At 39.8% G+C, this 24,776-nt stretch overlaps 1 protein-coding gene across 12 annotated transcripts in view; it reads left to right on the top strand.

Moving 5' to 3' along the window:
- Positions 1-24,776, top strand: part of znf451 (zinc finger protein 451) — a 99,515-nt gene that overhangs the window by 71,977 nt on the left and 2,762 nt on the right. For 9 of the 12 annotated variants that reach the window (XM_069886070.1, XM_069886067.1, XM_069886068.1 and 6 more), the window contains 6 exons: positions 2,223-2,370; positions 4,088-5,685; positions 8,729-8,890; positions 11,010-11,140; positions 13,011-13,197; positions 15,096-15,164. In XM_069886070.1, the coding sequence (XP_069742171.1) occupies positions 2,223-2,370; positions 4,088-5,685; positions 8,729-8,890; positions 11,010-11,140; positions 13,011-13,197; positions 15,096-15,164 (2,295 nt within the window). Of the gene's footprint in view, positions 1-2,222; positions 2,371-4,087; positions 5,686-8,728; positions 8,891-11,009; positions 11,188-13,010; positions 13,277-15,095; positions 15,165-15,328; positions 15,352-24,776 lie in introns of those variants that run through there. The other 3 variants (XM_069886072.1, XM_069886076.1, XM_069886078.1) reach the window with 3 other exon arrangements.

Here is a 24,776-nt window from a genome sequence, read left to right on the forward strand (position 1 = left end):
GGTCAAAAGTGGGCACATTTGTTAATTGTTCAGTTCAATTTCATGCTTGCAACACATCCAACCTGCACATCATTGAGGCACTTGTAACATATGTGGACAAAAATGGCAGGCATTGACCAGAACCATCAATTGATGTTCAGTGGCATTACTATCATCAAATCCTTCCCCATTTTCCTGGGAATCAATGTTGACCGGAAACTGAATCTGACCAGCCATAAAAATGTCATGGCTACATGTGCATGTTAGAGATTGTCTTTTGGTGAGTGATTCATCTCCTGACATCCCCAGATATTTTCCCCAGATATTTTCCACCACCTTCAAGACACAAGTCTGGAGTTTGGAACACTCTTTGCTTGTTTAGAGGAGTGCAGCTCCAACTACTATTCAAAACGTTTGATGGCTTTCAAACCAGTTTGATCAAACCAGTTCAATCATCCAAAACATTCATTTTCTCCACCACTACTACAGATGATATATGCTGCAACCACTGTCTAAGCAGATGCTTGCCTCGACAATTCTGACAGTGCAAATTGTACCACCAAGTAGAACATGACCAGCCGATATTTGGGATTACCTCTTCTGCAAATTTTCTACAAGTTGTACACCATCCAAATTTGGAAGTCTTTCACCATTTCATTAGTCGGTGTTCTTAATCCTGGAACTCCCTTCCAAGCAGCACTGTGGAGTGTCCTCACTGGAAGGGCTGCAGCATGTCAAGGGCAGTTAAGGAAGGACAATAAATGATGCCCTTGGTTTCTATGCCCAGATCATTACAAATAAAATGAAATGACTGAAACCAAACTTTCTCTTCACCAAATAACTATCTTTATGCTTCCCTCTGTTTGGGGCAGACCTTATTTCCTCTGATAAAATTTCAGGCTGGTTCAGAGACACTTGCATCCCAGTGAACTGCCTGAAGCCGATGGTTTGCTTGATAATAAAGTGTGGAGTCCTGTTCGCATATAGGAGCAAGGGAAAATTTGAACATGCATTTTTTTTAAAAAATGCTGGAAATGATCAGCAGGCGTCATCACCTCTAAAGAGAAGATGAAGTTTTAGTTTGCAATTTTAAACCACCAGTTCAGTTTTGACTGAATTGTAACTATGCTTGCTTTTAGGCCTGTTCACTTGTTCAAAGGTTTCTGGAATTTGCATACCTGACTTAATGTGAAACATGCTCAATTTTGGTCAGATGACACTTTTTAAATATTTTTTTATTTTTCACACTATATTAACCAAAATATACACAAACATTTCCCTCTTGAATATACACAGTGTCATTTTCTCCCTCCCTTCCCTCCATCCTTCCCACCCCCCTCCCTACCTATTAAACGTTCAACATATACAATGCAATAAACCCATTAAACAATGTCATCACACAATGAAAATAAACAAGAAAGTTGTGTCATCTACTTTTACACACTGGGTCAGTTCATTTCATCTTCTCATTCTATCATTTTAGGGGGTGGAGGTCCACGGTCGGCCCTCTCTGTTGTGTTCCATGTACAGTTCCCAAATTTGTTCGAATAATGTGACTTTATTTTTTAAATTGTATGTTATTTTTCCAATGGAATACATTTATTCACTTCTATGTACCATTGCTACACTCTCAGGCTCTCTTCTGATTTCCAGGTTGACATTATACACTTTTTGGCTACAGCTAAGGCTATCATAATAATTTTTTTTTGTGCTTCATCCAGTTTGAGGCCGAGTTCTTTACTTCTTATATTACTTAGAAGAAAGATCTCTGGATTTTTTGGTATGTTGCTTTTTGTGATTTTATTTAATACCTGATTTAGATCTTCCCAAAACTTTTCCACTTTCTCACATGCCTAAATTCCATGTACTGTTGTTCCCGTTTCCTTCTTACAGAGAAAACATCTATCTGATACTGTTGGGTCCCATTTATTTAACTTTTGGGGCGTGATATGTAGCCTGTGTAACCAATTATATTCCATCATGCGTAACCTCGTGTTTATTGTATTTTTCATAGTTCTGGAGCATAGCTTTTCCCATTTTTTATCTTTATGTTTAGATCTTGTTCCCACTTTTGTTTGGGTTTACAGCTTATTTCATCATTCTCTTTCTCCTGCAGCTTGATGTACATGTTTGTTATAAATTTTTTAATTATCTTTGTGTCTGTAATCACATATTCAAAGCTGCTTCCTTCTGGTAACCTGGTCAGATGAAACTTAATGTTTATTTTCCTTTTTGTTCCATAGATGAGCAGGGAACACCCAGCCCTCTTCCTTTTCCAAACTATGCAAAGAAGTTGTTGATCTCTCTTTGTCAGGAAGTTCCTTTTCAGGTTAAATGTATATCTTGCCATCAGATGCTGTGCACCCATGTAGAATTGACAGCACATTTCAGGTGGGTGAGCTTTGTGTGATTGGGTCTCCTGTGTAATTGATCCTTCTATTTAGTTATCTAGGCACTTGAGTCTGGAATTCTCTCGCTGGTTATCTCTACCTTCGCTGTCTTGTTCCTCAAATCCTTTTCAAAAGTTTTAGTCTCATCTCTCCTTTGGCTTCTCTTTAGTTTTTGCTAGTTTGAGAATCTATCTCCTTTTATGATATGAAAGATGGTACATGAATTTGTTTTATTTATCTTCATCTGATGGAAATAAGTCATTTTCTAATTTTCAGTTCATAGAAAATGATAGCTTGTGCTGGCTGAAAATCACTGTTGCTGTTCTCTTCCCTATCTCTCACCCTCTCAGTAATTTCTTCTTCCTCTAATATTGATTTTTCTCTTTGACTTGAAGTCAAATTTTCCTAAGTAGTCCCAGATTTTTATGTAATTTTCATGGACCCTTGCTAATTTTTACTGACGTAGCTGTAGGAACTCTAGATTTTTTGGGGGGCATTTGGAATAAACTTGGTTTGGTCAAATTGTGTCCTTGAGCCCAACAGAACTGCTTTCATTGCATCATCTTTCATGAATGAAAACTGTTTTTCCAGACTGATTTAGATCTGTTGTGATATCTCAATTGAAATGCACAGCAATGTGACCCTCTGGATGATGGCTGAATATAGGTAATCTCAGCTAGTGGGAGGCCCCAATGGTCTAAATTTAATACTGCGGGTTATTTTCTCTTTAAATGTTGCTCAGTAATAAATTGCAATGATTGGGGTCACAGCCTTTTAGCTGTGATATGTGAAATTTGTTGAGACTGTGTTATTTAAAATTGTTAGGCAAGGATAGTTGAATGACTCATTTTGTTCTAGTTTATAAAAAATAGTGTTAATGTAATTTTCTAGACATTGAAGATCTGGTTTATATCATTGAGATAATATCTTACATTTGATAAAGGGAATATTTTATTTGAAGTATTAGTTACTGTAAATGGTGCAACATTGGATCAAAAGCAAAATAGAATACTGGAATGCTTTGCTTAAATCTACAACAGCTGTGACTATAACTTCCAGATCTTTGAATAGGTTACTGACTTCAATTAGTAAATCACGAAAATCTGTAGACACCGTGGTAGAACTTCAATTAAAACTGATCTCCTGAGTTTATGTATTGAAAAGGAGGGCTAGGGAGTATTCTGTTGAAGCTAAGGACACTAAGATATCTTTTTCATTTTTGGATTTGAATGATATTATTGAATGCTCTGAGGTGACAAATGGAGCCAAATGATTTCCTGTTCCGAAGAGTGCTGTTGCTCAAGTGATTTTTACATGTCCTGTCTGAAATTGAAATGTGGTTAATTGGGTACAGGAGTAATGGGCAAACTGGGAGTTTGGCAGCACACGGTCATGATGATGGTGGAGTGAGAAAGTTAGGAAGGCTAGAACTTGGAGGCCAGTCAGTTATTTGCTGGAATTGTCTGCAGGTAAAGGCATGGTTGAGAGTTACGGCAGCCGATGAGCTGAGGTTAGGATGAAGTTGACTTTTGTTGTGGTTGAGGACTTATTATTAGAATGGATTTGTACTCGAGATGCTGGCCTAGGAGCAATGTATAACCTGCAGGTTGCCTCAACCTCTAGTTGTTTCCAGAGGGATGAAGTTAGTGGCTGCATTTGTGATAAGGGTTGATGACAATCACTTCATGAATAACCTTATTAATTTTTTTTGTTTGCAGGACACAATGCAGAAGGGCTGGCCCTGTTGCTCTGTCTGCAAAAGATGTTGGTCAAGTTGCTGCCATATTCAAAGTGAGGGGTCGCTGTCTAGACTGCAACAGGCTGTTTGTAGATGATAATCAGGTCGTTCAGCACACTCAACAAACCATGCACTCCATCTGCTGGATAGGCACCATGGACAAGGCAATTGTGGAGTTTTGCATTTTCAATAAGAAGAATAAGGTTCCCTCTGACCTCCACATGACCCTGGATCAGTCCAGAGCTAGGAGAAACTCCCCTTTTAAAAGAGCTCTGTCTGAGATGTCCTCTGATACCAAGGAGCTCTCTGCTCCCATCTCCTTGAAGAGGAGCCGGAGAGACTGCAACAGTGTACAGCTGAAGGAAGAGAGACCAGAGAGTGGCAGTAGCCCACCAAACCTCCTGTGGTTTTGTGAATGTCGCCAACAGTTTGACACTGAGAAAGCTGTGGAGAAGCATATCATGTCAGCCAATGGGATTCACCATAAGTGCTTGGTCTGTGGCATATTGACTGTTGACATGGGGATCATCGGCTTGCACATGAGTCGAAGACATGGGGGAGCTCACCTGAACCACTACCACTTTTGGTGCAAGCGCTGCCAGGCAGAGATGCTCAGAAGGGATGACCTGATGGCTCATATTGTGGAATGTCACAGGGGTCATGCTTACTATTACGAGGAGGAAGTAGACAAAGATGAGCCGATGGATTTCGAGCCCACCCCAATTAAATTGGAAGCGCAGTCAACTGATCTAGACGAGGATGGCAAGAGTGTGAAGGTGGACCCAGAAGCCTCCGAGTTGGGCACTACCAGGGCAAGAGGCTTGTGGCAGTGCAGGTTATGCGAGGAGATGTTCGAGTCCGAGGAAGGTGTCATGCAGCACTGCAGCTGCCTGTCAAACCACCAGTTTTACAAGTTCAGCTGTGGCTTTTGCAAGAAGCGTTTTCACAGGGTAGAAACATTATACCGTCACAGTCGCGACCAACATAATAGTGAGCTAAACGTCAAGTATTTCTGTGGACTGTGCGATGAGATGGAGTTTAATTTAGAAGATGAATTCCATGACCATTACAAAGCTTTCCATGGCACTGATTATATTTTTGTGGAGCACAGAGACGCAACCACTGACAAGGTGACAGAGATGGAGGTATCAGATTGCCAGTTGTGGTTGTCCTGTGGGTGTCAGCAGCACTATAGCTCCAAACAGCAGAGGGCAGAAGAAAGTCGCAGGTGCATGAGGAGCCTGTTTTGCCAGGGTAATTTGTGGTTCTGTTGTGCTTCGTGTACTGTGACAGCCCAGTCAAAGGAAGACATCCAGGTACATCTGGCGGAGTGCCACAAGGTCAAGGGAGCTAGCACTGTTGTCAAATGCATCTGCAGCAAGTCTTTTAGCAGTTGTGAAGCTGCCCAGATGCACTACCACAGTAAGCACTGCACTTTTCTGCAACCAGCTAGTTCCTCAGCAGCTGATGATGCCAGCATCCCACACACAGAAATTCAATGCCATGATGCCAAGAAGACGATGCAAGACTACCATGCTGGGGCCTCAACCAGTGGCGAGAGTTCGACAGCATGCCAAGGTAGCCTTTGCATTACGCTCATCCAGTCCATGCCAGAAAGTCCTCACAAGGGCAGGGTAGTCAAATATTGTGCAGACAGACCATTCAGAAAAGGTAGTGAATGAAAGGTTTTGATTTTAGGGGAATCTCTCAATAGCCAATAATAATTGGGATTACTCTCCTCCCTCTTTTGCCCCCTTAACTGTCTCCTTTCACCGTTACATTTTCAGTCACAAGTATATACTTGCGTAGGACCTTCAGTCTAGTTTATTTATATAGCACATTTAAAGTAACTTTCATTGAACAAAGTACTGTACAGATCATAAATTACATCTTAACTTAAGTAGCTATTTAAAGTGCAGTATAAAAAAAGGTACCTGAGGTTTAGAATTGTACATACAACATGGTAACAATCAACAATAACTTGCAAGTAAAAATACAATTTCAGCCTGGATTTGAGAAGGGGTTGATTTGATTGAGGGAGGAATATTGTTCCACAGTTTGGGGAATGCTATCGTGAAGGTGTGGTCTTCCCTGAGTGCGATTTGAGCAAGGAACAACCAAGCACCCTAAATTGGCCGATCTGAAGGGTCTTGAAGTGGAGTAGGACATTAGGAGATCAGTGATGTTGGAGGGGGCTAGTCCATTGACAGCTTTGTAACAAACTGGAAAACTTTAAAATGTATCCTGAGCCGTACTGGCATCCAGTGAAGGAAGGCAAGAATAGAGGAGATGTGGTCCCTTGGCTCCTGTCAGGAGCCTTGCTGCCGCATTCTGAACCAGTTGCAGACAGGATAAGATGACTAACTAATTCCCGTGTAAAGCGAGTAGTTTAAATGGAAGAAAATGAGGGTGAGGTCTTTCAGTGACAGGAATGATTGATTTTGGCAATAGTGGAGAGCTGGAAAAAGCTAGCTTTTTTTATTTTTGCATTTGTCCATATTTTTCAATGTTCATAGTGTATACACTGCTTTTTAATCAAAAAGCCATGGTTGCAGAGAAACCCTATAATTGTTGCAATGGCAATCTAACCATTTGCTTCAAGAGTATGGTTTGTGTTTAGACTTAGTTCCTTCAATTAAGGTGCTGCTCCCCAGTACTGTCATGCGGGTCTAGACCTTATGAGACTTGGAGGCAGTTGGACAGCAACCTCCAAGTGGAGTGTCAGTGATCCTGACAATGTTCCATGTATCATGCTATGCCCTGGGTTTTCTTTTGCAAAGGAGTCCAAAAATACTGACTTTACTGCTGTTTGGATATCTGGCCACGCTTGAAGCCAGTTGGGATTATTCGTGTTACTTTGTGACCGCACTTGTTTTTTTTATGGAATGGGAGGCACAGGACATGAGTGTTCATTCATACAGCTTTTGCAGCAGAATCAATGTGTTTGTAGGAACGCAGACTGGAGGTTTTCAGTCTCTCCTCGTCAGAGTGGGTGGGATGTCCCAACCTGTTAGTTTCAGATGTGCTCTAATCCTTGTGACAAAGTGGAATACAACATAGAAATGAGTTACTCAGCATGGCCATAATTTTCATGAATATCTTTGATATTACTTGGCTTTGGGAGCAAGATTAATCTATAACACCCTCAGAGCTATTCTTCCATTTAGCTGAATCATGATTGGTCTACTTGATGATCCATTTTGATTTTATACCTGAATATTTAACACCATTCTTTTTTTAAAAATTTCAATTGTCCCTTTGGCCTTGATTTGCTTGTGTAAAATTCTTTCCAGCTCCCATTAGAATAATATGCTGTGCACTGTTTAATTGTACTTTTCTCTGACACTGCACCCTCACTTTTGTCTTTGTGTGACATTATACCCTGTACTTTTGTCTTATTGTGACAGTCAACATCCATATAGTGCACAGGTCGTACAAAAAAAAAGGTTGAGGCCCCTGAATTGTACTCAAAATAGATGACAATAAACAATTCAATGCAGCTCTAATTTTAAACTTCATTTCTATTCTGTGCCTCCAGTTCTGGATCTGAGCTCCTTGTCCCTACCAGATAGAGACAGATATATTCTCCAATCAATATACTATCTGTACCCAAGGGAATATTAATGTTCCTTTGACTGAAAATGGAAAGGTGGGGGGGGAGGTGAAGGGAGCAAATCCTTCTAAATTTTGTTTGCTATAAAATTGGAAGGAGCATTTTGAGACTAAAGGTACGGAGATCAGAGCAAATAAGATCATAACTATTGCAAGTTAAGTAGGGCAGTTTAAATGCTCTGGGCATAAAGATTTGGTGCTTTTTACAACTCAGGGATATTTTTTCTTTCAGATTTAAGTACCTTTTACTGTATTTGAAGTTCCACTGATTTGGTGTTTTTTTGCATTGTAATTGAATACAGTAGGATGGTGAAAGTTGTTGCCTTTGATCACTGGCACAAATTACCATTCCTCACCTGTTTTGGTACTGAAGTAAACTTTTTTCAAATAACCCTGTGCTGAACTGTGATCCTGAGTCTTATCCATTGCCAGAATAACTCCATATGTGAACATAGAGAGTCATCTGGCAATGGACGACTCCACCTGAATAGTTTTTGTGCAGTCAGCTTAGATGTTTAACAAGATAAATTTTGATTTCTAAACATTGAGAAAAACTTCAATAAAGCTCAGCAACTGTTTTTTTTGGTCTGGAATTGCTGATGTCTTAAAAATTGACATAGTTTGATTTTTTTTCTGTACTCCAGAGGTGTGCACTTGTATAATGCCATGACCAAAAGTAGCTTGTCTAGTACCCTGCCAAATAAAAAAAGGTTAATGAAAGGAAATTGATCAGTTTTGAGTCAGATTTTTTTCACATGGGACTAATTTTCTTGAGCTAAGTGGGTTGAAGTTATTCCCTATGGCGTTGAGTCCCGATTAACTGAGGTGAAGCATGCACATTTAGGCTCAATTATTTGTTGGCCACAGCTTGCTGGAAATGGGAGTTGTGAGCAGTGTAGCAAGGTCTGGACAATGGAGTTGGTCTTCTGAAAAATGCATGGATATTTTTGAAGTTGTAACTTTGTATTGGTATCACCATTTCATTTTCTTCCCAATAATCTTTTAACAGTTGATGAGGAAGCCACATTCCAGGAAGATATAGAGTTGCCTGACTTGGACTTGCTTCGCACAATGGCACACCTTGTCTTTATTGATTTGGATAACTGGGCAGGCTTCTTCAACCATTTACCAGGACAGCTTAACCAGGGCACATTTTTCTGGGGCTTTCAAGGTTGGTTTTTGTGATGGAAATGAAAACAATGCATTGTAAATGATCAGCTTCATTCAGTCTGCGTTGAAGGCCAAACCCTCCCCCACATCTGATGATGATCCTTTACACCTGCATTTCTTCAGCACTTTGTCCATTCCTTTACAACTATTTCTTTCATTCACCTATACCGCATCATCTTCCGTGAATCTCTCCAACCACTGACCCTGCAGATGAGTTTCATAATCTTACAAGTCTTATTGAAAATGTTTCTCCTGCCTCCTGACTGCAGATCAAAGTTCCCTATGTCATGTGCATAGTACAATGTACAGACACACTAACATTCTACTTACAGCTTTGCAGATATACAAAATACACTAACAAACAATAAGTAAAAATTAAATTGCTGCACAAGAAAAAAGATATTAAAGGATAGATATTCAGAGTTGATGCAAAATAAATGTTACTAAGTCCAGATATTTGGTGGTCCTCCAGTATTGTGGTTAAGATAATATAGGGAGGTTCAAGAGCTGGTAGCTGTGGGAGAGGGAAACAGTTCTTAAATCTAAAGGTGCTGGACTTTAGGTTTTGAAACTTCTTTCTGAAGTTAGCAGTGAGAAGACCGTGACTAGGAAGATGGGAATCCTTTATGATGTCCATTGCCTTCTTGAGGCAGCGCTTTGTGTGGTTGTCTTCAGTGGGCAGAAGACTGGTGCCCCTGATAGATTTGATAGGTTTTCCACTTTGTGCAGTTTACTGCTTTCGTGAGCTCTCAAGTTCCCAACACGATGTTTCCATTCATGCTGTTCTGTCCTTGTATTATTTTTAAGATTTGAGATTAAAAAAAATTGTGGCATAATGAAATTATTTTGCCTGTTGAGTGCGTACTGCCTTGAAAGCTATCCTCCCACCCTTCAGAACATACTGGGGTGGTAGTTTAATTGGGTGGCACAGGCTTGTGGATCAGAAGGGCCTGTTACCATGCTGTATGTCTAAATTAAATTTAAACAAAACTACTGCCCAGAGAATGTAAGCGGTCTGTATTTTTTTAGGCATACAGCATGGTAACAGGCCATTTTAGCCTATAAGTCCATGCTCCCCAATCAGCCTACAGCCCCTGGTATATTTCAAATGGTGGGAGGAAACTAGATCCCCCGGGGAAAACCCATGCAGACACAGGGAGAATGTACAAACTCCTTACAGAAAGCACGGGTTTCCTGATCACTGGTGCTGTAAAGGCGTTGCGTAAACTGCTACGCCAACTGTGCCACCCTGTGTGGATTTCATGAAGCCTCTGAGCATACACATTGGCCACAGTGGGAACGTATGGAATTGAAGACAAGTTAGTGACCTATCTAGAATATTGTTTAGTTTACATTACCATTTCTTAAATCTTTGTCTGGATCAAATTTCATCTATCACATCTAATTCTATCTGAAACCTTAATATTTCATGATTTCACATCTTTCTTTCCTAAATATCTTGCCCTGGATTGTGAATCCATGTTCCAGATCCCACCAAACCAAATCCCACAATAGCCATCTTGTCTATCTCTACCAAATTTCTATAAGTTTTGATGAGATGCCCTCTCATTTTTATGAACACAGCGAATGCAAATTTAGTGTCTCCTTTCACAGCAGCTTCACCAATCCCAGGAATGGGGGAATAACCACCTGCATCTTTGAACTACATTTAGCATGGCAATGTCCTTGGAAGTATTGTCGAATATAGTTTCAAAGGTGTCCTCAACTGAACCCCTTCTTCCAACCATCCACAATTTTTTTTAGAAATTGGTTTGTTGATTTTAACCAATTTGTTATTCTGTTTGCTATTAATCATGGAAATAAAGTTAAATACAGTGGCCAAACTGCTCTTTGGCCCACAAAATCCACACTGACAATCTTGCACTTGTTTACATCAACTTCCTTTGTATTCCACTACTTGCCTCCACTCCCAGAAAAATTTAATGGCCACTTAACAACCTTCATGACTGTAGAACATGACAGCTGTGAAGTTCTAATTGTTATTTAATGGAGCAAGAGCATCTGATATGCATCCTTTGGGAATAAAGGGCTTCATGTCTGAGCAACCGCGTAATTCTAGACTTAATCTTTTTGCATCTTGTTTTTTTATTGCCATGCAGGTGGAAAGTCTCACTGGAAAACACCAGAAAATTGTCCTGTCTTCAATTATCTCGTCAATACTGGATGTTTTTTCCTTCATCCACGGTGCAGTGCTAGGAAGGATGCTGCTGACTTTGCCATCTGCATGCATGTTTGTGTTTCTTTTCAAGAAACTATCTTTAATGTGTATCAGTGCTGGTAAATAACTGCTCACGGTGGGGTGGAGAGATGGAGAAAAGAAAACCCATGCATTGACTTATTAATGGGCTACGATGTTTTTTAATTTACATTGCTATGATTTAATCTTGCAGGGAAACTGCTCAGAAGCAATTGAAATATAAATATGGCAGAATTGTGGGATATGAAGGAAGGAACTTGGTTCGTGATGGGGCATAAATTCAAATTTGTAGTGAATCAGGGCAATTAATTTTGTCCACTCCAAGCATCAAGGAGATGATCAGAAAGCTTTTGAGGAAGCTTTACATGTTGGGAACACCACTCTGCTTCAAAGGGCCGTGGGTTTTTTTTTCCCCCCTTCTCAGGAAAATGTTTATAAATCCAGTCTTCACAGATAACGGCAGTGGAAGAGAAGAGAGGGTTGTTTGAATTTTATGAATGAATCTTTTGGCAGGTTGAGTAACATTCCACACATTGATTTAAAACGGGTTATTGTTAGTGCAAATTTTGATAGATTTGATCATTGAAGTACTTTTCCTCTTTCAGCCTGGAGCTGGACCTATTGATTTGTGAGGTAAAGGGTACAAATTGTTTGCCAGGATCACAGGAGCCACTTTGAAAGGCACTGCTATTTTGTATATTTCGGTCTCTGGGGTTTTCTAATTTTTAAAAGATCTAGTTATTTTTGACAAATTTATTGTGTGCAGTTGTGATCAGCCCATTACAGGAGGCTGTAGAAAAGATACAGAAGACATTTCCCAGGATGCTGCCTAGATTGGAGGGTATGTGCCAGAAGGAGAGGTTGGGCAAACTTGGGTTATTTTTCTCTGGAGCTGAGGGGTGACCTAATCGAAATTTAGAAAATTGAGAGGCTTAGACAGGGTACACAATCTTTTTCCCCAGGTTACAAATGCCATGTATAAAAGGACATGTTTTCAGATGGAAAACAAGGAAACAAGAGGGCAAATGTTCTTGCCTCCACAGTGGTTGTTGCATGGAACGCTGGTAGAGGCTGTGGGGAAGCTGTTACAATAGTAGTATTTCAGAGCTTAAATGCATTAATGTGTAGGTAATATAGGGATATGTGTCATGTAAGCAGTAGAGATTTAATTTAACTTGACGTTGTTTGGTGCAGATATTAAAGGGCCTGTTCCTGTGCTCTTGTTCTATGATTAGTCTGCTGAAGTTCAAGGACCAGTGATGAGATTCTGAATAGATACTTGTGAACAAAATGTATGGTGGTGACTTTGTTCTTTAGTTGTACCATTCACTGCATTGAAACACCAATCAGTACAACGCTGCTGCCTTTATATATGACTGTAATATAACTATTGCATGTATTTCAGTTCAGTGAGAATTTGGTCACAATTCAATCAGGGAGGTCCATTAACAAGATGTCACAAATTTCCCAGATACAAATTATTGAAATTGGTCAATGATTTGCTGATGAGATGCAAATCAAATAACCTAACCACTTGTACTTATCAGCTTTCTGACAGTTTCTCACTGTCTGCCTCTAAAGCACCTATCTATTAAATCTTTTAACTTGTGCCATTTGAAGCAACTAGTCCCTCCAATTGTTCCATACATCCCAAGTCCTGATCTGGGAAATCTGCAGTCTTTTAGGTGTGCTGCTTTTCTAGGCACACTATCTGCGGTTGAAGTTTTTTTTTCCCTGTTTTCCCAACTCATCTCTTTCTCCCTCCCCACCACCACCTCCCTGTTTCGAGTTGTGCCATTAAAACTGTTCTGAGGAGTGGGAAAAGCAATCTGATTGTTAATAAGTTGCTTTCTTTTCTGCTTTAATTTCAACTGTCCCTTATTTTGTACCATATAATCTCCAGGCTGGGCGGATGGATGAGCAGTTGCCAAAACATATCCCTTTCACGGTTCTCTCTGGCGACAAGGGATTTGAAGAACTGAAGAACCAGTTAAAGAAAACAATGCGGCCAGGTCACGTTCTGAACCCTCATCATATGGAAGGGGAGCTGATGTGTGCATTATTGAACAGTATATCTGATATTGGAAAAGGTGGGGCTGAAAATGACAAAAGAATTCTTCAATCCCACGCTACTGCTTAACGAATAAATATCCTGTGATTTTACACTGATTGGATGTGATTTTTGTTATTTATTTCAAGAGCCACTATGTTTATTGAAGAGCTTTTCTGAATGCATTCAAAATTTTAACCATTTGGTTGATTTTTTTTTTCCGCCATGGCTATCTAGTTGTGGAACTGAGCATGAAAATCTGTAGAAACTGGAAGGCACAGCCAGCAAGCCCAGGTATTGGGATCCGTTAAGGGCAGTGGAAGCAATATTCTTGAGGCAGAGGCAGAGGCAGAGGCAGATGGATTTGTGATTTAAGGAATGAAAGGTTACCCTGGAGATATGAAGTTGAGGTGACAAACAGATCAGCCCTGATCTTGTTAAGTGGCAGAGGAGGTTCCAGAGTTAAAGTGTGCGGGAAAAACTTGCCTTTTTCACCTCCCCCCCCCCCCCCACCGCGTATTTGCTCCATGCACCTGAAATCAATGCTCCTTCAACGTTGGCCATTTTAGCCCTGGGAAAAGGTCTCTGGCCATCCACTTGATCACTGCTTCTCTTCAGGTCACCCCCTTGTCCTCTGTAGCTTCAAGAAAAGTCCAAGTTCACTCAACCTATCCTCGTAAGGCATGCTCTCCAATTTAGGCAGGATGATTGTAAATCTCCCCTGCACACTTTTAATCCACCATTCCTGTTCTGAGGTGAACAGAACTGAACATACTATTCCAAGTGGGATCTAACTAAGGTATTGCTCACTGCTCTTGAACTCGATCCCAAGGTTAATAAAATACATGAAGTTTTCTTAACAACATCAACTTGTGGACATGGGCCCCAACATTCTGCCTTCAAATTTAACCTACCAAAATGAACCACTTTACACTTTCTGGGTTAAGATGTCCAGTAACATTCTTTTGAATCTTTTCTGTAGATTCTTCCACTCTCTTTCTGGCCTGCTGTGGAAGGTCAGCCTTTTTGTGTTATGTCCATGTGAAGAAAGATGATTTGTCACTGCTAGTGTGATTTGTTGACCACTGGAGAATTGTTCTCCAAAGAAGGAAGCCATTTGGCTCTTTGTGTCTCTTCCAGCTCTCTGTTCCGTATTTTCAAATTGGTTCCACTTAATTTCCCTCTCTTAATGTTTGTTTTTTTTGAGATTGGCTATGCAGAATGCTTTCAGGCAACGCTTAGCAAAAAAAAATCAGTGTTTCTTCCTCAGCAATATTTATTTTGCCAATATGTCAGAGGCATGATATTGTTTGTCTAGTTTAGCAATCCTCCTCCAGGCACAAATAGTTTTACTTTTTATGTTATGAAACCATTTTGTATTTAGAACAGCCTTGTCCTAGCTCCAAGTGACATTAACCACTCCAAGTAAAGTAGATCCAGGTTTTCTAATCTTCCCACAAATCTGAAACTCTTTGCTCCAAATCAAGGGGTTTTGTTAATAGAGTATCGTTATCCTTTTTTCCCTACGCTTAAGGCCACATTCAGGAAGCATAGTGAAATCTCATTTTTGTTTTGTTCCCAAGCACTGATGTAGCATCACTCTTGAGTTGTTTGACTAGAGATTGGAACATGGGCATGTGAAATGGGTCCATGGGGTTGGGATAATGGTATGTTGGTATGCTGAATAAGACCTGAATTGCAAGAGTATAATGGGGCAAACATCTGGTTATTGCAAATACAGGTAATTAAAGAAACTGCATGGTAAATTATTCCTGAGATGTCGTGAAGTGATGTGGGAATATCGTGACATCAAGTAATGCAGTAATAGCCAGAGATGGAACATTATTGTGGACCAGTTTGATTGTAAGTGCTTCCGGTTCCTAATTGGTTAAGGCACGGCAGGAGTTTCACTGACTTTCTTTTTCATTTGAACTCCAGATGACGAAGATGAAGCTCTGCAAGAAACTCTGACCTTGAGCTTGACGAAGCAGGATATTGCCAATGAAGGTATATTCTTGCTTTCTACAGTGAAATTATTAATTTAAGTGTGCATTTGTCACAATTATCTCACCAACATTAACCACAGCATGATTTGGTTTAAGATCATAAAAAAAACAAAATTTAAAGGTTAATTTGCAATTGAGCAGGGGCTCATTTTGTGTTTTGTAAAGGGACCTAGTACCTAAATGTGCAGGAGAAAGTGATATCTGAACAATACATGACATTCTGGGGGAAAAAAAGAGGATCAGATGGAAAGATGACATCATGCAATGAGATGAAAATACAGAACATCCAATCTTGTGATCTGAAGATGGAAAAAAATTTAAAAAAACACCTAGGAATGCTGAGAGTTAGATTTGGTAATGGGAGAACATGGAAAGTACATGGTTTGTTTTGTAATGTACCAAAATTCAGTTTAAAAAGCTTTTGTGTGCTGTCCATGCAAGTCAACTTGTACATCAGGTAGTGCACTAATAACAAATAAATTGACAAGCTAACATTACAAGGAGTAGTGTTACAGGAGTCAAATAGTGAAGGATATTGTGAAAAGTGAAAAAAAAACAATGCAGAGAATAGAGAAAAGTATAACTATGAAATAATGCAAAGGTATCTTTTGTGAGCATGAAACCCATCCTTTCACATCTGATGCTATTTATTATCATGTAATAAAACAAATGTAATATTACATGAAATAGCTTTTGGTCTGCCATAAGGCACTCAAAGATTCTCCATTTCCATTGACTGGCACCCCTTACAGTCAGAGAAAGAGAAACAAGAATCCTGTTTTCCCACATACACTCTTTTCTTCCCCCTGCCCCCAAAATAGTCAATGTCTCTGGATTTTCCTCCAGTGTTTCTGCAGCCGCACAAGACTCCAGTTCAAACCATCGTCAACCCAAGCCCAGATCTAAATGTTCAGCCCTTTGGGAGCCATTCCTACCTTCAGAACCCCTCTAATCTCTGTTCTTGTATCTGGTTCTCATGAGCTAGCCTGGTATGAGTCTTTGCAGCCCGCAGCCTATGAGAGTTCCTTGCCTGCAAGTTGCTGCCTGTGTGTGTCCTTCAGCTGCAGAGCCCCTCACTAGTCTGCCACCATGGTCACTGTCCTTGGTCATTTCCCCTGCTTATTGTCAACAAGGGGTTGGGGGGAACCTGTTCTCTGAGTTACTGGTCCCTTGCACCAGTTTGCTGCAACCCTCGAGGCTGTTGCTGAACAGGTACTGCCACTTTGGGCCTAGACCCACAGTTGCAAGATTATAAATAAAACGCCATCTGTCCCTTTGACGGGTCATTTCAAGCCTGAATGGAGCCGTCAGCAGTAGGACTGGGCGGTAGAACCCCCATGGGGGAGCGTTGTCTCTGCTCCCAATCTCCCCACTTCTGTTCTGCTCAATGGAGTCATGAGAGAATAGTGTATGATCAGGGAATGGATGAGTTCTTCAATATTTCATCAGCTCTCCTGAGACAGCTGAAGATATGGATGGAGTATTTGGAAGGAAAGGTTGGTAAGGCATCTTAAGAATATGCCAAATTCTTCAGTTTTTTTGAAGTTGGAGAGGTTGATTGTGGCTGCAAGATACATGAAAGGAGCTTGTGGGTTCTCCCTTTGTTTGGTTTTCTCCAGGGGCTCCGGTTTTCTCTCATCATTCAAAAGGTACTGTGGTTGTAATTTAATTGGGTGTAAATGGGCAGCATGAAATGGGCAGCTGAAATGGCCTGTATGTTTGTCTAAATTTAAATTTAATTTTTAAAAAAACTTAAATTTAGAAAGGAGAACAATACATTGGCTTGAACTTCAAATCATTTTATAAACAAATTAAGATGAATTGGATTGGGAGGCAAATATTAAGGTGGTTAAAGATCACAAAGGAAATGTTCATGTAGTGTCACACGGCAGAACCTTTTTTTTTAAACTTAAATATATTTAAGATTTTATAACATGAATAAAAGATTACATTTAAAAAGAATAAAAGTTAAGATAATAAAATTACAGTACCACATCGGTAAACTAAATAAACTAACCCCCCCCCAATAATTATTACACAACATTAATAACCTAACTTAAAATTAGTCTAACCCCCCCAAATAAAGAGTGAAAGTTAATAAAGTGAACAATATTATATATAAGAAAAAAAAGCCCACTTACAAAAAAAAGATAAAACATAACAAGTAAAGATACTAACAAAAAAAAGTTATCAATAGTAAAATATCACACTTAAAAACATATTTAAAGCAAACTTAAATGCATATATTTAACAAACGGAGTCCACTTTAACCTATAAAAAGACATCCTATCCTGAATTGAAAAAGATATCCTTTCCATAGTCAAACAGAACTTCATCTCCAAATGCCACCTATCTAAAGTTAATATATTTCTGTCTTTCCAAGTAAGTGCTATACATTTCTTGGCCACAGCTAAAGCTAAATAGATAAAGGAAATCTGATAATCCTTTAAACCTAAATCAATTAGTGATTGCATATTCCCTAATAAAAATATATCAGGATCTAATACAAGACAGATATTATATAAACTATTAAGTATAGATTGAATACTTTTCCAAAACTGTTGCAATCGATCACAAAGCCAGACAGTGCAAAAAAGTATTAACCATCTGGTCACAACGAAAACAGCAATCCGACTTACTAAGGCCAAACTTTTTTAGTGTTAAATATAACTGATGTATAAAATTATAATTAATCATCGCTAATCTAGCATTAATCAATTTCCAAATACTATTCTGGCAAATTTCCATCCAGGCTTCTTCAGCTATTGTAAAACCTAAATCTTTTTCCCATTTCAACTTATCTTTATCCCAATCTTTTTTACTTTCAGTTTCTTGTAAAATACAATACAAATCAGATATATATCCCTTTTTTGGTATTGAAAGTACATATTCCTCAAAATTAGAATCAGGCAGTAAGATCATATGACGACCACATATCTATTTTACAAAAGATCTTAATTGATAATACACAAATACAGAATTTCCACTAATACCAAATTTCCTTTGTAATTCATCAAAGGAACAAAAACATCCCTCAGAAAAACAATCAGATAAATTTTTTATTCCCTTCCTTTCCCATTGTTTCAAGGTGATATTGGAGACTGTAAAAAGAACAAGTTGATTATTATATAATGGCAATCGTCCAGACCATTTATTTTTGAGCCCCAATTTGTTAAGTTTACTTGTCCATAGATTCAATAAATGCTTCAATATTGGTACATCATAAGTTCGTAATAAATTTTTATTCCATCGAAACAAAAACTCATGAGGAAATTTTTCTAAAATAACCGCCATTTCTACCTTTGCCCAGCTGGGCGGATCATCCATATTCATTAATGCACTAAGAAATTTAAATTGAGCTGCTTCATAATAATGCTGAAAATTCGGTAATCTTAAACCTCCAAATTGGAAATCCCACATCGACTTTCTAATTGCTACCCTCGGAAATTTTCCCTTCCATAAGAAGTCTGTAATTGCTTTATATAAATCCTTAAAAAAACTTTTGTTTAAAAAATAAGGAATTGATTGAAACAAATATTGTATTCGAGGAAAGATATTCATTTTTATAGTATTAATCCTCCCTAATAAACCCAAAGGTAAATCCTTCCACCTAATCAATTCTAATTTAATCCTTTTTATTAAAGGAAGATAATTAATTGAATATAAATCTTGAAATTCCGTATTAACATTAATTCCTAAATATTTAGTTTGTGTAGTCCACTTCAAATTGGTAATACTTTTATATATTGAATAATCATCTTTACAGATTGATAGAATTTTACTTTTGGCCCAATTTACTTTATAACCAGATAATTGACCATAATTTTCTAAACATTCTTGAATTGCTGGTAAAGAAATACCCGGATCCACCAAGTATAATAAAACATCATCAGCAAATAAATTAATCTTATATTCCTCATTCAAAACTCTCATACCTTTAACATTTTCGTTTTGGCGTATTAATTGTGCCAAAGGTTCAATAACTATAGCGAATAAAGCAGGCGACAATGGGCATCCTTGTCTAGTAGACCTTGTTAAATTAAAAGATTCTGAAATCCGCCCATTGACAGCAATTCTAGCCTTCGGACTATTATATAAAGCCTTTATCAATCCAATAAATGAAGAACCAAAACAAAATTTCTCAAGTACTTTAAACAAAAACTTCCATTCCACTCTATCAAAAGCCTTCTTTCTCTGCATCCATTGAAACTACTATTGGATAATTCATCTGAGATTTAGATTTGTTTATCAAAGTTATTAAATGCAAAATGTTATCTGACGCATATCTATTTTTTATAAATCCCGATTGGTCACTATGTATTATTTTAGGCAAATATTGAGCTAATCGATTAGCCATAACTTTAGCTACAATTTTATAATCTACATTTAACAGCAATATTGGTCTATAAGAAAAAAGCTGTAAAGGATCTTTATCTTTTTTTGGTATAACTGTAATTATTGCATTAGAGCAAGACTCAGGTAATTGAAAAGTATTATAAATTTGTTGTAATACATCCTTATAAATAAGAGATATATCAGCATAAAAAGTTTTATAAAACTCTATAGAAAACCCATCTTCACCAGGTGCCTTTCCATTTGGCATATCTCTTATCGCCATTTCTATTTCATTTTCTGTAAAGGATTTATCTAACTCTTGTCTGTCTTCTTGATTCAATTGTGGCAATTTAATATTTTTCAAAAAAGAATATAACATCTTCAGTTACATCTTTACATTCCGAAGTATATAATTTTTTATAGAAATTTAAAAATTCCTCATTAATTTACTTTTGGCTGAAAGTAATACCCGATTTCTTTCTAATTGCTGGTATAATCCTGGATAATTGTTCCTTTTTAACTGCCATGACAAAACTTTATAGGCTTTCTCACCCCATTCATAAAACTTGTGTTTAGTTCGGTTCATTAAACATTCAAACCGATAAGTTTGTAATTCATTATATTTAAATTTTAAATTAGTTACCCGATTCTTTTGCATTTCAGTAGTGCTTTTTTGAAATTCTTTTTCAGTAGCAGTTATCTTTTTCTCTAAATCACACATGTCAAACTCTGGCCCGCGGGCCAAATTTGGCCCGCAATATAATTAGAGTTGGCCTGCTGGCCGCTGCGCAAGTATAGCACATGCACAGCAGCAAGCACTACCATAGTAGTTTTTAGCACTTCCACAGCAGGCACAGCAGTACACCGATATAGTTAACGGGAAAGTTAATTAGATATTCACAGCGGCGCCGATACAACGGACCCGCCGCCTAGCTCCCACGGACCCGCCGCCTAGCTCCCACGGACCCGCCGCCTAGCTCCCACGGACCCGCCGCCTAGCTCCCACGGACCCGCCGCCTAGCTCCCACGGACCCGCCGCCTAGCTCCCACGGACCCGCCGCCTAGCTCCCACGGACCCGCCGCCTAGCTCCCACGGACCCGCCGCCTAGCTCCCACGGACCCGCCGCCTAGCTCCCACGGACCCGCCGCCTAGCTCCCACGGACCCGCCGCCTAGCTCCCACGGACCCGCCGCCTAGCTCCCACGGACCCGCCGCCTAGCTCCCACGGACCCGCCGCCTAGCTCCCACGGACCCGCCGCCTAGCTCCCACGGACCCGCCGCCTAGCTCCCACGGACCCGCCGCCTAGCTCCCACGGACCCGCCGCCTAGCTCCCACGGACCCGCCGCCTAGCTCCCACGGACCCGCCGCCTAGCTCCCACGGACCCGCCGCCTAGCTCCCACGGACCCGCCGCCTAGCTCCCACGGACCCGCCGCCTAGCTCCCACGGACCCGCCGCCTAGCTCCCACGGACCCGCCGCCTAGCTCCCACGGACCCGCCGCCTAGCTCCCACGGACCCGCCGCCTAGCTCCCACGGACCCGCCGCCTAGCTCCCACGGACCCGCCGCCTAGCTCCCACGGACCCGCCGCCTAGCTCCCACGGACCCGCCGCCTAGCTCCAACGTCTCCTTGAGCTTCATCTGTGGGTGGGTGCTGCTGGGCATCGGACTTTCCGCTGGGGTGGAGGTCGCGGATGAGTTCCACCGCTCTCACGGTATTCCCGGTGAGATGGCGAGACCAGCGGGGACTCCTTGGGTTGTTGGCAGCGGTTGCGGCAGGCGGAGGCGGGGGCGGAGGAGGGAGAGGGGGCGGGGGGGGGATGCCGCTCGGGTTTTCTGGCTGGGCTGGGGAGGGCTCCCTGCAGACCTCCGCTCCCTGGCATGCTTCTCGGCAACGTGCGATCCTTGGCTTAAAGGCTAGAGAGAAATATTATTTATTGAATATTTTATTTCTTATTTGTTAATGCTTCTTATGGAAGGAGTTTAACCAAAACTATTATTAAACATTTATTTTATTTTAATAAGAAAAAGTTTAACATTACATATGTTGAGAGAAAACATGCAGATGTTGTTGAAAATTTTCAATAAATATTTAATTCGGCCCTAGACTTAGTCCAAGTTTTTAATTTTGGCCCTCGGTGAATTTGAGTTTGACACCCCTGCTCTAAATCTTTAATCTCTTTAATTCTCTCTCTCTTTATTTTAGAAGCATAACTAATAATTTGACCTCGTAAAAAAAGCTTTCATTGCATCCCATAAAACAAAATGACTAGAAACAGAATTAGTATTATTACTAATAAAAACTTCAACTTGTTGTTTTAAATAACTAATAAATTCTGTTTTTTGTAATAACATAGTATTAAATCTCCATCTTGGAGCTCTCTGAACATCTTGTGAACTCTGATATTCTAATAATAATAAAGAATGATCCGAAACCAGTCTCGCCTTATAATCCACCAATATAACCCTATCCTGCAAATGTGTTGAAATGAAAAAATAATTAATTCTAGAAAAAGAATTATGGCATGAAGAATAAAAAGAAAAATCTTTCTCTGTAGGATTAAATCTTAGCCAAATATCAACTAAATTAAAATCTGACATCATATTAGTTACTTGAACTGCCATCTTAGATTTCTTAATTACTCTTGGATACTTGTCCAATAAAGGCTCCAATACCATGTTTAAATCTCCCCCAATCATCACATTAGAATTTGATTGTCCAAGTTATAAAGACATATCCACAACAAAAGCTGTATCATCAACATTCGGAGCCTAAACATCAAGCAATGTCCAAGCTTCATTAAAAATTGTACAGTTCAATTTTAATAATCTTCCACCATTTTTCTCTTCATTCTGTAACTGAAATGGTAAATTCTTGTGCACCAAAATTGCCACTCCTTTTCCCTTTAAAAAAAAAGTCCTGGCTTCTTGTAAACAGGTAGGCTCAGATAATTTCAGGGATGGCAGAGGTCGACAGCATCGAGTCCACGCTGCTGAAGATCCAGCTGCGCTGGATGGGTCACGTCTCCAGAATGGAGGACCATCGCCTTCCCAAGATCGTATTATATGGCGAGCTCTCCACTGGCCACCGTGACAGAGGTGCACCAAAGAAAAGGTACAAGGACTGCCTAAAGAAATCTCTTGGTGCCTGCCACATTGACCACCGCCAGTGGGCTGATAACGCCTCAAACCGTGCATCTTGGCGCCTCACAGTTTGGCGGGCAGCAGCCTCCTTTGAAGAAGACCGCAGAGCCCACCTCACTGACAAAAGGCAAAGGAGGAAAAACCCAACACCCAACCCCAACCAACCAATTTTCCCTTGCAACCGCTGCAATCGTGTCTGCCTGTCCCGCATCGGACTGGTCAGCCACAAACGAGCCTGCAGCTGACGTGGACTTTTTACCCCCTCCATAAATCTTCGTCCGCGAAGCCAAGCCAAAGAAAGAATTTTTTTAATGATCTGTTGGCGTTTTCTTTTACTGTTTTTTAGCAAATGTACCATTAGATATTAATTCAGCATCTCTTATTATTTATAGACTTTTTAAAGAATTTTAACGGGCACTTATAAACAAAACAATAACTCAGAGTCAGGAGAGGACTGGAAGGCACGTCTGTTCCTTACGCCATCTTGCCACGCCCCTACATGGCAGAACTTTTAAAATAATACAGGAAAAGTTGCTTACAATTCCGTGTGCTCTGATAACCATCTTTTGAGATGGAAGGACTGGGCTGATGGTTTTACTGATGCAATAAAACATAAAAGTCTGCAGCGACTGAAGTAAAAACCCAATACTGGTTAAGTTCGGCAGGTCAAACAGGTACTTTATAAAGCAAAGATAATGATACATAACCAGTATTTTGGGCTTGAGCACTTCATAAAGGTATTTCATGAGTTACTGTTCTTCTGACTTTGAGAAAAAGCAGGATATTGGATCAAGAAACTGCAGCTTGACGTCAGTTGTGAGGGAAGTTTGGAGTCCATGACTGAGGCAGTCACAACCAGATGCAAACTCTTTGACCAACTAATGAACTGCCATCCCTCCTCCTGACTCCTCTGTGGAAGGGTTGGTGATTCATGCATTGGCCTCATCAGTCACATCAGGAGCCATAGCATGGAGTTAATGCAAATTATCCTCAAATATGAGGGCCAATGAAGAAACTAAGAAATATAACTGCAAACTTGGCAGCTTAAAATTTCCCACAGAAAATGTGTAATCTATCATAAAATGGGCAAAATTGGAGAAAGTAATTTTGGATTCAGTGTTGATTTGAAAAAGCAAAACCTCCTCGATTAACCTTGTGGATCTTTTGATGTGTTATCAGATGGGGAAGCAACAAAACTTTTGATAATATGCAGACATGTAGTAAAATGGCTGGCTGGATTCATTGAGAGAAAGCAGAAGAAATGATAGAAATGAAGGGGAATTAGAAAATACTGAGACTAAGGAGTGACCGAAATTGTGAAAGGCTTTGATATTCATGAAATTGACAGCCCCTGATGCATTGAGAATTGGAATGTTGTCAACAAACATTTTTTTAAAAGTCTGAGCTATTCACTCGATATCATTGTCTTGATTGTATTTCTGTTGACCAAAGGTTACCTTAAAAAAATGAAAACCAATCTACACAGTAACACAGCTGATATTGCTGCTACCTCTCAGTGCCAGGGTCCTGCATTCAAACCTGACCTGCTTGTGTGGAGTATGCAAGTTCTTGTGGCCATATTGTCTTTCCTTGTGGTTCTCCAGTTTCCCCTCTCATTTCAAAAGATATGCATGTTGAAAGGTTAATGGGCCACTGTAAATTGTCCTGAATGTGAAGATGAATGGTAAAAGTGTAGGGTGGGAGGGCAGAGGAGTTAATGAGTATGTAAGGAGAATTAAGGTCGGATTTGAATAGTATCCATTGCAAAAATTCAACTTCACAAAACTTTGCTATCTGGACATATTGAGGTGAATCATCAATAACAAACCTTCAAGTCTATTTCTTTCACAGGGAGGATGCTGTTTGAGTATCATTATTTTCACTGGGCTAATTCTGCACAATTGATATGGCAATTTTAAATGTAAGCATGTTATGGCCAAATCGTCACATCTCACTTGCAATATGTGAATAAACTATCAACTGAACCTATTGGTTGTATGAAGGATTGGAATGCTAGCATAGAATGAAGGTTACAAAGCTAATTTGGAAATGGCTTTTTTTTGTTATATTTGTAAATGGGTGGTTTAATGGTGGATTTGCATTTACTGGTAAGAAGGGCCTGTTTTCTGTTACTCT

The sequence above is a fragment of the Narcine bancroftii genome, chromosome 6 (assembly GCF_036971445.1).
Source record: "Narcine bancroftii isolate sNarBan1 chromosome 6, sNarBan1.hap1, whole genome shotgun sequence".
In the NCBI taxonomy this organism is placed as follows: Eukaryota; Metazoa; Chordata; class Chondrichthyes; order Torpediniformes; family Narcinidae; genus Narcine; species Narcine bancroftii.